Source organism: Galleria mellonella, unplaced genomic scaffold (assembly GCF_026898425.1).
Source record: "Galleria mellonella isolate WM207_F2 unplaced genomic scaffold, CSIRO_AGI_GalMel_v1 utg874, whole genome shotgun sequence".
Taxonomy (NCBI): Eukaryota; Metazoa; Arthropoda; class Insecta; order Lepidoptera; family Pyralidae; genus Galleria; species Galleria mellonella.
The window spans coordinates 948,642-965,000 of record NW_026442167.1 but is presented as its reverse complement, the minus strand read 5'-3'; the positions used below and the strand labels follow the sequence as shown (position 1 = coordinate 965,000).

The 16,359-nt window shown below is 36.2% G+C and overlaps 1 protein-coding gene across 2 annotated transcripts in view; it reads right to left on the bottom strand.

The window, feature by feature from the left end:
• LOC113516546 (synaptic vesicle glycoprotein 2B-like) overlaps positions 1–8,696 on the bottom strand; it is an 18,958-nt gene extending 10,262 nt beyond the window's left edge. The window contains exons 1-7 of one of the 2 annotated variants that reach the window (XM_052902179.1): positions 8,461–8,696; positions 7,297–7,458; positions 3,138–3,300; positions 2,489–2,610; positions 1,451–1,695; positions 831–982; positions 346–475 (exon numbers count right to left, since the gene is read on the bottom strand). In XM_052902179.1, coding sequence (XP_052758139.1) covers positions 346–475; positions 831–982; positions 1,451–1,695; positions 2,489–2,610; positions 3,138–3,300; positions 7,297–7,458; positions 8,461–8,512 — 1,026 coding nt within the window. In that variant the 5' untranslated portion in view covers positions 8,513–8,696. The remainder of the gene's footprint in view (positions 1–345; positions 476–830; positions 983–1,450; positions 1,696–2,488; positions 2,611–3,137; positions 3,301–7,296; positions 7,459–8,460) is intronic. The other variant, XM_031907058.2, reaches the window with a different exon arrangement.
• Between the last annotated feature and the right edge of the window lie 7,663 nt (positions 8,697–16,359).

Here is a 16,359-nt window from a genome sequence, read left to right as displayed (position 1 = left end):
GCTTTAAAATAATTTCAATTTCATCCACATCATTTCAGCCATTATCTGTCCACTGCTGGACATAAGCCTCCCCCATAGACTGCCATAAAGAACAGTCTTGAGCCACCTGCATCCACTGACTCCCTGCAATGCAATTCAGGTCGTCACTCCATCTTGTGGAGGGTCGTCTTACACTGCGTTTGCCCGTACGGGGCCGCCGCTCAAGAACCTTTATTACCCATCAGTTGTCGGTTCTTAAATTTCAATTTAATAAATAAAAAATGAAAACTGTATGTAGGTAATGTTACGAAGTAAAACAACGTTTAGGATGTCAGAGAGTATAAGAGCATTACACAAATTACAAACCTGTGTTGTCGTGGTAGTATTTTGTGCGGATTTTATCATCTCACAGAAATTCATGCCATCGGCTCCAATTTCTATAGATCTCATGAAGCCATCTACGAGGTACGGCATCCAAACAATGAAGGGGTTAAGGCTGGAAATAACGTACTTACAAATTTAATACCAACAGATCGATTAATAATAAAACTTCAAAAGTATTCTATAAACATATGTAACAAGAAATGAATGAAATCACTATGTTTTTGTTGCTTCCAATTTCGACTTTATCCAGAAATTTTCTTTCGTTTGGTGCATTGCGTCACAGCGTCTCGCCTCACACGCACACAGTGAATTCATCAGTTCCCCAATACATATATACATATATAGACATCGAATAAAAAAAAAACATAAGTTTTCAAATTAATAATATTTTATAATCTTTAAAAACTTCTTCACTTTTACAAACACACTTAATTTCGTATTGATATTTATGTAACTTTTCTACTCACCTGAAATAAACTGTCAGGAATATGGCAGCCAAAAGTAAAGTATTGTACAGCAAAGGTGGTTTCATCAGTGGAACCGTCTGTGCCTTTATCGAAGCCCAAAAACCTTTGATATTTCCCCCCAAATTATCTTCGTCCAGAATAACGGAATTCACCTGAAAATTTCAGTACTTATTTACATTAGTCCACAGGCTACAGTGACCGTTTACTATCAAATGGGCGTATGCTTGTTTGCTACCTTTTTTTTTATACAACTTAGAATGGCAAACAAGCTGACGGCCCACCTGATGGAAACTGGTAACCGTCGCCTATAGACATGAGCAGTACCACGGACATAACAGAGTATACTGTTTCGCCCATGATACCCCCCATGCGTTACTGCATAGTCCATGGTACTGCTCATGTCTAATGACGACGGTTACCACTTTCCATCAGGTGGGCCGTCAGCTTGTTTGCCATTCTAAGTTGTATAAAAAAAATGTAGGTAAAGAAAAAATATAATTTATACATTAATTTGCGCATCCGTGAACAGTTATAAAAAGTTTTTATCATTAAAAAAAAAATGAAATAATTTTATAAATAGAACACAACCACATACTTGAAACAATATAAGAATAACTAACCGGATACGAGTCTCCATCTTTACCATTGTTTATGACGAATATTTCCCTCAACGTCTTCAGTGCATTGACCTGATCACCGATACTGAGCAAGTATTTAGGGCTTTCGTAGGCAAACAACAGCCCGAAGGAACTGAGAGCACATGGAATGGTATAAATCAAACTAAGGAGACGCCACGAGTTGAACTGGATACCAAAGACTGGTATGTAGTACGAGAAAGGTAGCGGCAAAACAGGAATCGCTAACACTGCAACAAAAAATAAAACTAGTTATTTGTTCAGAATTATTTTGTTTAATTCCGCTAACATTAGTACGAGAGTGATTACTAACACTCCAAGATTGACCACCACTATTACTCTGGCAGTTCCACAACCTTCCACATTAGCCATCAATCTTCGACTACTATTTTGTTTACAAAGTGAAGTAGTAAATTTTCGAATATTGCTGAGTGTCAACACTGTGTGTGATTACACACATGCGAATGTTAGCGGAATTAAACAAAATAATTCTAATCACGTAACCAGTGATACGTACTTCTGCAAGATAACACCTAGTTCAGTAAAATAAAAAATAAATACAGAATGAAATCAAATTATTTAATATCTTTTAAAGAAAGTGTTTTAAACATAGATATCTTAATACAGGTTTTTACCAGAGGGAGACTTTGTACAAAAGTCGATTGCTTGAGTACCTCTGTCCAATTCGTGTTTCAACCGTGAAGCAGTTGTGTTTGCATGGCTGTGTTTCGGTTTGAAGGGCGTGAATTTACAGGGTACAGAGGAATAATACCTGAGTCCTCAGGAATGGCAACGCATGGGGGGTATCATGGGCGAAACAGTATACTCTGTTATGTCCACGGTACAGCTCATGTCTATAGGCGACGGTTACCACTTTCCATCAGGTGGGACGTCAGCTTGTTTGCCATTCTAAGTTGTATAAAAAAAAAGAAAAAATATACACACAAAAAATATATAGAATACAGGTGAATTGAAATTTCCTTTTTATAGGCGTTTACAAAATAAATTTACTATTTTTCTTACCGGCCATAATTCCTGTGCACGACATAAAAACTGTAGTAGTTAGCATGATCAGGGTGCTTCTCTTTGCCACCGGAGTACATTCGCTCAACAGCGCAATGGACAACGCAAAGCTGCCGGATACACTGAAATTAATATTAATACTAAGGATGATTCATATATATATTTTTTTATACCACTGAGGTGGCAAACTAGCATACGGCCCATCTGATGGTAAGCGGTCACCGTAGCCTATGAACGCCTGCAATACCAGGGGTATTACGCGCGCGTTACCAACCCTAAAGAAAGCTCTTTACCCCCCTTTTGAAAAACCCTATGCTGTAATCTCTTGGCTAGATTGATCTATTAAAAAAAAACAGCATCATAATCCATTTAAAGATCGAAGCATAGTTTTAAAGATCTAAGCATACATTGGCGTGAATTTACTGGGTACAGAGGAATAATACCTGAGTCCTCAGGAATGGCAACGCATGGGGGGTATCACGGGCGAAATACTCTGTTATGTCCATGGTACTGCTCATGTCTATAGGTGACGGTTACTTACCATCAGGTGGGCCGTCAGCTTGTTTGCCATTCTAAGTTGTATAAAAAAAACTTTCTTAACAAAGTGATAGGTGAAGAAAAGGATAGAGTTGTGAAAACTAACACTCACGCACTAGAAGCACATAATTTCAAAACACTGAACACAATCCAATTGGGCGACAGTGCTGCCATCGCTCCCGTGACGAAGCCAAGGAACATGGAGAAACACAACACCTTTTTTCTGCCACGCGTGTCAGCTAAATAGCCCCATATGTGCGAAGTAGCTATTATACCTGAAATTTAAAAAAAATATGAACCCAAATAATACTTATAACTTTAAAGCCGTCTATAGCCATGGACAATTGCCTTGCTGTTTCTATTCGACTTTGTCCGATCTTGTGCATCTTCTTCAGACAAAACATTGGCTTGCATGTCTTCTTTTTTATTTATTTCTTATTGCATTCCATAATATAATTAGTAGATAACATTTCAATTATGGACCCTGTTGGGCACAGCAAGTAGGAGAGAGGAGGACAACACTTTTTTCACTTTAGAAATAGTCTAAGGATCTGTTACAATATTATCCAGTCATTGAAATTGTATCACGATACGTACGTATTTTCTTTTTATTATTCATTATTTAAATATCGGTGTGTATCTATTCATATCGTAACTGTTATTAATATTATATAGTTATTTAACATATTCTGTAGTTTATAATTATTTATATTCATATTGTAAAATTAATTAATAAATAGTTTAATAATAAAATTGCAGCAATGTCAGTTTTAGGTATGTCTTAAATCATTATCAATTCATAATTAGTTATTTATTTATAAATTACAAGATAAATTCTGCTTGTCGTTCAAGTATTCGTCAGTAGTATTACACCTAGTCAGAGTTTCGTCAATTCTGATAAAGTATTACTAATAATAATAATAATCGACATAGTACACAAAGCCTGAATGTACCTTATATTTAAATTATATTCCAAGTATTTGACTAGACTAATTATATCTGAAACAATACTACATACTGCATACTATTTGACAGTAGTGTTAGCATCTTTACATTTAGTATACCAATATTTTATTATATTTGTATCATAACATAAGTGTTGTCAAGTGTAACCGTTGCTGATTTGATTTAACTGCAAAATGGTGATTTGTCATTTCCGGAATAATTATTTACCCGCCAAAATAGTCGACATAAAAACTAGAAGTAACGTCCAACAGTTGACAGTTGTGGATTAAACATTGATCAGTAAAGACGTATAATTTGGTAAGTCGCTTTAATACAAATGTATTTTAATTTTAAAGTTGTGAAACTGTTAATACATGAGATGGATTGCCCTATAATGACACGAGTTTTATTTCATAACCACCGACCTCTTAAAGTAGTTTTTATTAATATGAAGTTTTTAGTAGTCATTTTATCCATTCACATATTATTATTTTTAACAAACTAAATTTTTTCTTTAAAAAAGAAATAGCTAAATTTCATGTCCATTCTTCTAAGTCGAAATTGCATTCAAAACTAGACAGTAGATTCGTGAAAAATCATAACAAAAATGTTTACAATTAAGTAAATACTTGAACAAAAATATTATATTTATTTAATACTGGAAAAACTGATGTTGATTTAAAAATAAATGGTTTTTGTAATGCAAATTTATAATACTACAGATTATTTGTACAGTTCATTTACATTACAATTAAAATATTTATTCAAGTTCACCATTTTCCTACAAGTCACCTTATTTTTCGTCTAATACATGTACATACACGTAACGGCTAAAAAAAACATTATAAATTATCTATTAAAAACAGTGACAGATATTAGAAAAGTTAAATGTCTTATCTAATGTCAACTTTAACAGGTATACAATGACTACGACAATAGTACTGTGTCATACATCTTTTTTCTCATTTGTAAAACCTGTTCATCACCTATACACATGTTATAAATTTACAAAGGTCAGTAAATTTGTAACGTGTACAAATATGCACACGTTACAAATGTACTGACCTTTGGCACATCGTGCACTTTATTTATTTATTTATTTACACATACAATGAACAAATTTTAAACAAATAATATCATTCATTAGATTAGACACATTCTTTTTAAGAAAAAATATATACATATAAATTATACATGTTACATATGACAAAACGACATAAAAAATGAGATTACACGATTATATAATAACATAATTATTTTATTTTAAAATTACAATCAAAGAAGAAAAAAACGAATGTAGTAGTGTTTGTGCAAAGGCCCTAACTCAGCATATGTCGTAGTTTCATTTTTTTTATTTCTTTAAATTGCATGGCAATACTTTAAACACATTAAATTAACATTTTAAATACATTTAATTAGCCTTAAAAACATGAGGATAGTAAATTGTAATTGATAAAGACTTTGTTTTAAAACAAAATAAACCAATGTAATAATACCAGAATTTATTATAAAATCGAAAAAATAATTCTAATCGAATTGAAAAATAGTGAAAATTGATTCAAATTTGAAATACTCTCTTTTTTAAATTTACATAAATACTTTCAAAAATTATTTAACTATAGAAATGTAATAATACTTTATTTATAACTTTATTCATTAGTTTTTATTATTCAATTATAACATTTATTCAGTTAGTTATTTATTCTACTGACAATAATAGACTAGTTAACAGCCCACCTATTGAAAAGTGGTAACTGTCTGATATCCATTTTTTTTTATGGATGATAATGGAATGGTAACCCCACCCGCGCTATCGGTGTACACCGGCGGGGCACCAGTGAAGGATGTTAGGTGAGAATGAGGCAGGTCAGTTAGCCCACCGTGACGAATCTACTCGTAACAATAAATCAATCACGATGGTTTCCAGGAGGAACCACGAGGAGGTCGACCTGACAGAGTACTACTAATCCCCATTACTAACAATGCCTTCTCCCCCCAACTGTCTGATATCGTACCCTAATACCTCTTATTATGTTTCCACCCTTAATAACAAATATGTTATTTAAAAATTTGTACAACCTATGTAAGGTCTCCTTACTTTACTATATTATACTCTTAAGTTCCAAGTGTACTATTTTTACTCGATTGTTATTTCTAACATGGAACACCATGAGATAAGACCACCCAAACAGTAGTGATTTACATGACAAAATGCGTGTTCTATCGCTTATAAAACGGATTGTGCTCAGAGGAATTATTCAATATGATGCCTACGGCCACTTTCTATCATGTACGGCTCGCCATCGACAGGGAGTTCACCCTCATACCCTACAGCCTAAATGGTCGCGTACAACGCGGTTTCAGATATATTTTCTCCCACGAACACTCAGGTTATGGAATGAGCTCCCTGCCGAGGTTTTCCCAAGAAACTACCGCATGGGGTTCTTCAAAAGGGGGTAAAGAGGTTTCTTCAGGGTTGGCAACGCGCGCGTAAGACATCTGGTATCGCAGGCGTTCATAGGCTACGATAACCGCTTACCATCAGGTAGGCCGTATGCTTGTTTGCCACCTCAGTGGTATCAAAAAAAAGTCAGGGTGACTAGAAATTAGAGCACGAATTGTAAGTATAGATATATGTTTTATTAATGAGTGATAAAATAATAGTAACATAACCTGCGCTGTCAATTTTTACTAGTACAGTGAGGGATAACAGTTGAAGAAAAAGTCAGGTCAGTTGGACTGTCATGATAAATATCGGACTTATATTACATCAAATATATTTTATTATTTGAACTGCAATTGCAAAATTGCGAGCTGTATTCCATGAGACATCGTTCAACATTAATTTAAAAATGAAAATTACTTCTTTTTTTTTTTTTTTTTACAACACAGGGGGCAAACGAGCATGCGGCTCACCTGATGGTAAGTGACTACCGCCGCCCATAACTTCCAAACACTTTTGATACTATTATGAGATATTGTGAGGAAAGGAAATAAAAACATCATTTTTCATGCAACTTAGAATGACAAACAAGCTAACGGCCCACCTGATGAAAAGTGGTAATCGTCACTTATAGACATGGCCAGTACCATAGACAACAGAGTAAACTGTTTCACCCATAATACCCCCCATGCGTTACCATTCCTGAAGACTCAGGCGTTCTTCTGTACCCTGTAAATTCACTGCCATATCTCACCCTTCAAACCCAAAACACAACCATGCAAATACAACTGTTTCTCGCTAAAAACACGAATAGGACTGAGATTTCCAAGAAAACGACTTTTGTACAGTCTCCCTCTGGTAAAAAATCAAGAATTAGTCATACCAATAAGCGGAGTTCCAGCCATGAGCCCCTGCTGCGAGCTGGTAGTATTCAGCTCGCAGACGCTGGCCGGCACCAAATACGCCACTGAGAATATTTCAAAACACATCCCCATGATGATGCTGCTGCACAGCGCGAACACGAAGTAGTTGAACTTGCTGAAGCCTAAAAACGTTTAAGGAAAACTAATAAAAATAAAATAAATAAAATTAATATAAAGATACCATATGAAAAAGATACTGAAACTATTTTTTGTAATCTTGAAATTAAATATCAATAAACGGTCGTTGATCCAATAGAGCTTGTCTTGGGACATAGGTCCTCTCTAAAGATTTCCATACTGGCTTCTCCTTTGCTTTGCGAGTCCATACTGGACTGACTATATTCCTATTGTCATTCTCAGGTGGATGACATTAGAATAACCAATGACCATACATCAAATTAACAGAGAGAAACAGAAACCTTACAAATGTTACCGATATATCATCTTCCTTCCCTTATCCCATATCATTTGAGTTCAACGTAATAATTTTCTTTTACAACACACGGGGTAAATGAGCATGCGGCTCACCTGTTGGTAAGTGACTACCGCCGCCCATGATCACCCACAACACTAAAGGCATTGCAGGTGTGCTGCAGGCCTTTTAAAAAGGAATATGCTCTTTTCTTGAACGTTATGGTGTCATATCGGTTCGGGAATACTGCTACTGGAAATTGATTCCAAAGTGTGGTTGTGCGTGGAAGAAAATGCCTTGAAAAACGCACGGTGGATATGTTTCCAACTTCCTACATATACCTTTTTATTTTCAGTATTCAAGTACTCCCTTTCTGGATATATCCTCTTTTTTACATTTATTTAACTCTTTTTGTGGTGGCAGCTCAATTTGGCAACGCTTGACTACCGTCCAAGGATCTTAATATCAAAACCCAATACTCCTAAATTTTTCAAAATCACATTTGAATTATTATTGAATCAATTTTGAAAAATGTCTACGGGACCAATCTGTGAGAGTATTCTTTTCTTTTTAAATAAAAAAGATCAGAATAATATCCTTTTAGACAAGAAAAGGTATTCCAATATAATTTATAACTAAGGTAACAATAAAAAAAAAAAAAACAGAATCGAAATCAGAACCACCTTTTTTTTAAATTCGATGGAAAACTTACCGGTCATCGTCAACGCATCTTCAAAGGGCACTTTATTTAGTTTTGCTGTCATTTTGCCCACAAATATTTAAAACTTATATGTATATCACAATTTTGTTAATTACAAGAGACAATCTTATTAACTTTTTTTTAATCAAAAGTTCTCAAAACCAAGAACCACATACACAAAGTGACATAAACTCTTTCCTCCTTCCCGCTCGATGGGGTACTAAACTGCGGTCTTTATCTGTTTTCTATACTTAATAATAGCATACCATTGTCATCGTTATACATTAAAACTCGAAAAAATGTAAATAAAGTTGACAGTTGATAAACATTTTTTGATAAGAGTCCCAATTACGTATTACAGATGCGTGATTTTTTTTCTACAGCAATGTACGGCACGAGTATGTATGTAAACGAATACCGTAGAGTGCAACACCAAAAATAGTACGTGCATTGGCGACCTGCGAGAAACCTTTTTGAAAAACTTCATACTGTAATTTATAGGGATAATAATTAGATTTGTGTTACTAGCGATCCGACCCGGCTTCACACGGGTTATTACGGGATATAATGTTCGAAAATGAAATGAAAAAAAAAACTTTCGCTGTTTGGGTGTCGAACGGTTATACTAGGCTCCGATTTAATAATTTCCCTGAAGATGCCTTTATCACAGGTGTCGCATAACATGCGTGAATAAAATAGCAATAGATTAATGGCTAATATGGAAGGTTGTGGAACTCATGGGAGTAGTAATAGTAGTTTACCAGAGGGAGACTACAAAAGTCGTTTGCTTGGACACCTCTGTCCCATTCGTGTTTCTACCGTGAAGCAGTTGTGTTTGCATCACTGTGTTTCAGTTTGAAGCGTGGGATATGGCGTGAATTTACTGGGTACAGAGAAATAACGCCTGAGTCCTCAGGAATGGCGACGCTTGGGGGTATCATGGGCGAAACAGTATACTCTGTTATGTCCATGGTACTGCTGGTGTCTATAGGCGACGGTTACCATTTTCCATCAGATGGGCCGTCAGCTTGTTTGTCATTCTAAATTGTATAAAAAGAAATTTTTCAAATTAAAAACTTTACAAATAAAATTGCTTTATACATGACAGAGTTATGAAGTAATAAACATAAAACATTAAACATTTCCATCCTTTTCCGGAGGTGTCGTAAGAGGCGACTAAGGGAATTCAATTGTTGAAGGATGGGCAGCAGCGTCATTCTCAAAACATCACTAAAGCCTAACTGCAATTGCTAATCTGCCTACCAAACGTGGCAACTACAGGTAAAACTCTCCAATAGAGGGAGATCCTATATTCAACAGTGGACAGTAAACAGCATGGTATGGTATGGTAAACATAAAAAATACCGAATTGACAACCTCCTATTCTTTAAGTCGGTTAAAAAAGCGACTTCAAATGTGAACACACACACGCGCAAGATCAACGAAATGTTTTGTAGATGCCTTATAATGTAAATATTTAAATTCAGAATGCGGAATCGTGTATGTTTGCATGTTGATTTATAGGATGCAAGCATTATTCTCTGTTATTTCAATTCAAAGTGGCGGCATGGTAGGCCGGATCGTTGGGCTCTCTATAATATGGTTGAACACAACGATGGTTGGCTCTTTCGTCATACTCGTGAACGGCTGCTTCCAGTAGGAACTGGTCTGTTCAAGAATACTGTAATTCATTGGAGTTTTTTTTTCTTTTTGTTTGTGATAGTCACTTTGTCCATTCACATTTCTTTTTTGTTATAAACACATGTTTAAAAAAAGCAACAGCCGAATTTCTCGTCCGTTCTTCTCAGCTGAAATTTTACACGGAACGTCTCTATCAGATAATTTTTTAGTACGACCACCAACATTAATTGGTATCGAAAATTTACGTTTGGCTCTAATTCTTTGTGTCGTTGATTGACTCACATTTAACTCTTGAGCGATATATCTTGTCGATTTTCTATTATTAAGTAACTCTTTAACATATTCTACAATATTTTTTGTAATCGGTTTAATGACTGTATCGAAAATAAATGTATGAAGTAGAAGCGTTCACTGTGATGTTTCAATTTAAACTTAATAACAGACAAAGCGAAACTTAGCTGTAGATTCATAAAAATTGACTTTCCAAAAATATTAATAATTAAGTTTACTTGAATAAATAATTCTTTTTATTTTAAACCAAAGGACCACTAGAGGGAGGCTTTATACAAAAGTTATCTCCATGGCTACCTAGGCCATAATATATTTATGCTCGCATGACTATGTTTTGGTTTGGAAGCCGGAATATTGCAGTGAAATAACAGAGTGCAGAAGGCATACCATCGTAGTCCTCAGGAATATCAACAAGTGAGGGGTTTCATGGGCGTATAGACATGAACAGTACCATTTCCATCGCAGAATACCATGTAATGTCCATGGTACCCCTCATGTAATCGCTTTTCGGCCTACTGGCTAAATTCAATTTTAAATGATCTTTAATCAAATAGACTTGTATATAAGCACTTCTAAATCATCATTTTTATTTATTTATTTATACTTTATTGTATACAAAACAATTATAAACATATATATATATATATATATATATATATATATATATATATATATATATATATATATATATATATATATAAATAAAGATGTACAACAGGCGAGCTTAACTCTGAAATATAGTAATTCTAACTATTTTATAATTGTAAAATACTTTTTGGTTTTTCTTTTGTTTTCTAGAATGTTTGTTTTGTTTCTCCTCTGTTCACTTCATTCAATATACATACATGTACGTCTATACACGGCATTTTCATTTTTTATTTTATTCTTCTGGTACAAATTCCTGGATAATTAAACCACAATAAAACCAGCGACCAGCGAGGAACTGAACAGAAAGGAGCATTAATTACCAGCGGACAGTGTGCGTACAATAAGATTTTCATATATTTTTTTCTTTTTAAATCTACTAAAATCAAAGTGTACCACTATGAAGTGGTCTGAATTACCCTCTCAAATGTTCTTTACTTACATTCTCAAAACATGAAAGTAATTTAAAGAGCTTGTACCTTACTAATATTATACGTATAAACGTGCAATTGAGTTTATTTGTTCCTTATCTTATGAAGTCTTAACGGCTTAACCAATCACTATGAAAATTTGAAACTCACGTACTACATGGGATACAAAAATAATATAGGCTACTTTTTATCCCGGTCACGAGAACGAAGTCACTAGTTTTTTTTATAACTTAGAATGGCAAACAAGCTGACGGCCCACCTGATGGAAAATGGTAACCGTCGCCTATAGACATGAGTAGTACCATGGATATAACAGAGTATACAGTTTCGCCCATGATACCCCCATGCGTTGCCATTCCTGAGGACTCGGGTGTTATTCCTCTGTACCCAGTAAATTGACGCCATATCCCACACTTAAAACCGAAACACAGCCATGCAAACAACTGCTTCACGGTTGAAACGCGAATGGGACAGAGGTACCCAAGCAATCGACTTTTGTACAAAGTTATTTAATATTATAGTTAGTTATTTAATAGAAATAAAATAACTTCAACTAATAAAAGAAAACAGCTATATTAGTAATTAATATTAGAAGTCCCTTAAGTCTTAGGAGAGATTTTGCCTCACTCTGCGTGTTCTACCGCTTGTACAACGGATTGTGCTCAGAGGAATTGTTCAATATGATGCCCACGGCCACTTTCTACCATCGTACGGCTCGCCATCGACAGGGAGTTCACGCTCATACCCTACAGCCTAGATGGTCGCGTACAACGCGGTTTCAGAGATGTTTTCTCCCACGAACACTCAGGTTACAGAATGAGCTCCCTGCCGAGGTTTTCCCAAGAGACTACAGCATGGGGTTCTTCAAAAGGGGGGTAAAGAGGTTTCTTCAGGGTCGGCAACACGCGCGTAATATCTCTGGTATTGCAGGCGTTCATATGCTACGGTAACCACTTACAATCAGGTGGGCCGTATGCTTGTTTGCCACCTCAGTGGTATAAATAAAATTCAAACTTTACTAATAGTTACGAATTTGAAACATTAGTTAATTTTGAAACAGGCAAGTCATACATAAATTTACCATCCACCATCAAATATCTATTTTTCTTTAATGTATGATAACGGAATGGTAACAATCGGCGGTAAAAAGTGAGTCAGACTAGAGAGGAATGATTGGTGAACATGATGAACTAACCACGATGATTTCCGAAACCGCGTGATGACCTGACAAGGTATATTGCTAGCAATGGGGACACTAGTCCCTGTTATAATAATTCCTTATTCCTCCTAGCTAGGCTTTTATTAATGGATGATAATGGAATGGTAACCCCGTTTGCGCCATCGGTATACACTGGCGGTGCACCAGTGGGGGATGATAGGTGAGGATGAAAAACCTGGTCAGTTACGCTATTGTGACGAATTCAAAGTTAATTAGTCACGATGGTTTCCAGGTGGAACCGCGTGACGGTCGACCTGATATACCCATATAGATAACAATGGGGACTGTCCTCCCCGTTATTAACAATCCCTTTCCCCCCTCCTAGCTAGGTTACATGCTTTGTTCTAGTTTGAAGGATAAACTACAGTTGCAAACTTAGTAGGTACTGTGACTCGAGATTGTAATATCACAAGGGTCAGAATTCTGTGACAGTGCTGGCTTTATCAGTATATATCGGCTGAACTGATCGCTTACTGTCAAGGACAGTATGGCTTGACATTCACGTTGTAAATTTTAATGATAATAATAATAAATATAGCTGTACCTAATACACACAACAGGGGGGAAAGGGATTGTTAGTAATAGAGACTGAAAATCCCATTGCTAGCAATATACCCAACCAGGTCGACCTCCTCGCGGTTCTCCCTGGAAACTATCATGGTTAATCCCTAATGAATTCATCATGATGGGCTAACTGGCCTGTTTTCATCCTCATCTATCACCCTTCACTGGTACTGCTCATGTCTATAGGCGACGGTTACCACTTTCCATCAGGTGGGCCGTCAGCTTGTTTGGCATTCTAAGTTGTATAAAAAAAAAAAACAATATGCAAAAATAAAAATGTTATTTACATTCACTTATGTAGGAAACAGATCGACGCTAAATATGGATAGTACAACGACGTTCAGGTTTTTTTTAATAGGTGAATATGGTATGTTAACCCCGCCTGCGCTAACGGGAACCGCGAGAGGAGGTCGACCTGGTTGGGTATATTGCTAGCAATAGGATTCTCAATCTCCGTTACTAACAATCCCTTTCCCCCCCATTTTTGAGTTACGACGTTTAGGTTTCCAGCGTTGACGTTGATGAAGAAGTCATTGAGAATCTACTTGTGACTCAAATTTAAACAGAACGTTAATAGACCATCGAGTGAAGTAAGGATTTTGCTTACAACTTAGTTGCAAATTTTTTACGAGAGTGCAACTTACAATTATGAAAAGGTTAATAGCCCAGTTAATGGACTGAGCACCTTGGACATAAAAGAATATGACGGTGACGCCCATGGCACCCCTCACGCGATGCCACATGCCGTTAAAGTTTTAACGCAATAACTACCGGTTTAACTTACATCTAATTAGATCGAAAAAGTGTGACTAGTTTCGGAACCAATTCGAGGCCCTTAATCATGAGCAAATGTAACGGGAGCGCGAGGCTGACTGTTAAACCTAAAGCATATTCCTTTTTAAAAGGCCGGCAGCACACCTGCAATGCCGTTAGTGTTGTGGGTAATCATGGGCGGCGGTAGTCACTTACCACCAGGTGAGCCGCATGCTCGTTTGCCCCCTGTGTTGTAAAAAAAAACCGATAGCGATTACATTAAAATACAATAAATTCTTACAAACCTTTTAACAATAAAAAGGGTTTAAAAAATGTGTAGGTATCTTAAAAATAAACTTTTTTAATATACTTTATATTCATTTCATTATCATTTCAGATAATTGCAATTTTGATTTTTTTTTTAAATAGTAAATAAATAATAATAACAGAGTTCTATAATTATTGCCTACCCTAATGGGAGACAAAACAAACATACATGTATGTCGTATATAGCTGTATGCTCCCGGCATAGAATAGGCCACCCCTTCCTTTCCCATTGGTGTCGTAAGAGGCCACTAAGAGGCAGCAGTGTCCCTGTTAAAACGTCACCAAAACCTAACTGCGATAGCTCTAGCAAGCGAAGCAAATACTGGCAAAACCTTTCGTATGAGAGAGACGGTGGTCCATTCAGCAGTGGACGGTTAACGGCTAACGGTTATATATGTGGGGGGAAAAGGATTGATAGCAATGGAGTTTGACAGCCCCATTGCTAGCAATATGCCCTATCAGGTCGAACTCCACGTGGTTCCCCCTGGAAACCATCGTGAACATTTCTTGTTGAATTCGTCACGATGGGCTAACTGGCCTGCTTCATCCTCACCTATCATCCTTCACTGGTGCCCCGCCGGTGTATACCGATAGCGCGGGTAGGGTTACCATTGCATTATCACCCATTAAAAAAAAACGTCTACGTTTAAAATAAAAATGAACCCACATTATCAACATAACGATGATAGTAAAAATATACGTATTATTTAATGTTATGATAAAATATTACGTTGTAAGTAGACACTAATACGAGAATAAACTTATCATACGTTACACACCATTTTTATTTATGACTATGACACTTTTGATTACGTTGCGTTCTTGTTTTCTTGTAATGTGACACATTTGACACTGTATAGTTTTTTTCTCAAACGTGCTTGGAAATGTGAGCATTATTTTGTCAATTTTCTTCGAGATAAATCAAAATTGCCGTACTGGCCAGATACATGCGGGCAGCGGCCGGCAAAAGTTGTATGAAAATCCATATCTGTCGTGTTTTGCGGCCAGATAAATTACTATGTAAACTCATATCTGTCCTGTAATTTAAAAATGGAATGACCTTTTGCTTCGAAACATGGCTACCAAGGAGGTAACTAATAAAAGGTTTTATTTAAATTTCGAACTGGCTTGCAAATAGAAAGCTGTTTATTGAAAAAAAAAAAACAAAGGAACATTATGGCACGTGAAAAATTATTATTGTTCGTTATTCGTCATTGAACTTAAAAAGTAAAATTGTGTTTTTGATTTCCGCGCATTGTTTGAGAAAAGTATCTACTATACAAACCTTGGCCACAACTAGGCATTGATGGACGAACGTGCAAATGTGGGCCGAGGCGTAGCCGAGGCACACACACGTGAGTCCATCAATGCCTCAGTTTCTGGCCGCTGCAGTAATGTACTATTTTTAATGTGTAACCCCACCTATAACGGTACACGCCGGGGGGGAACCAGTGTTGGATGATAGGTGAGGATGAATAGGCAGGGCAGCTAGGCTATCGTTATGAATACACCTGGAGTTCAGCACGATAATTTCCAGGAGGTATCACATGGAGGTCGACCCGACAGGGTGTATTGTTAGCAAGGGGACTAGTAGTCCGCAGAACTAGCAATCCTTTCCTCTCCCAAGACACCGTATAGTTGTACCATTTCGTGTTTCTATATATTTGTTCAATGGTGTAGATAAACAAACATACGGTTATTTTTTATACGTAAAGTGAAGTATGTATGAGAAAAAATAGAGAAAATTAGTCTGAAAAGATCAAATTGAGGAGTAATGAAGAGGTCCTACTTAGGGTTAAGAAAAAGAGTCAGAGAGTTGAGAAAAATTATAAGAACTATTGAGGTCAAAAGGGAGAAAATGTTAGGACACTTGATACGACACGACGAACTTGTGAAAATTATAATAGAATGTAAAATAGAAGGAAGGAAAGGGGAAGAGGGAGACCGAGACATAGTTACATCGGGCAGATCAAGAAAGGAGTTGGTGTTATGTCGTATCAAGAGGGGAAGAGACTCGCTGTAAATCGTAGTGAGTGGCAA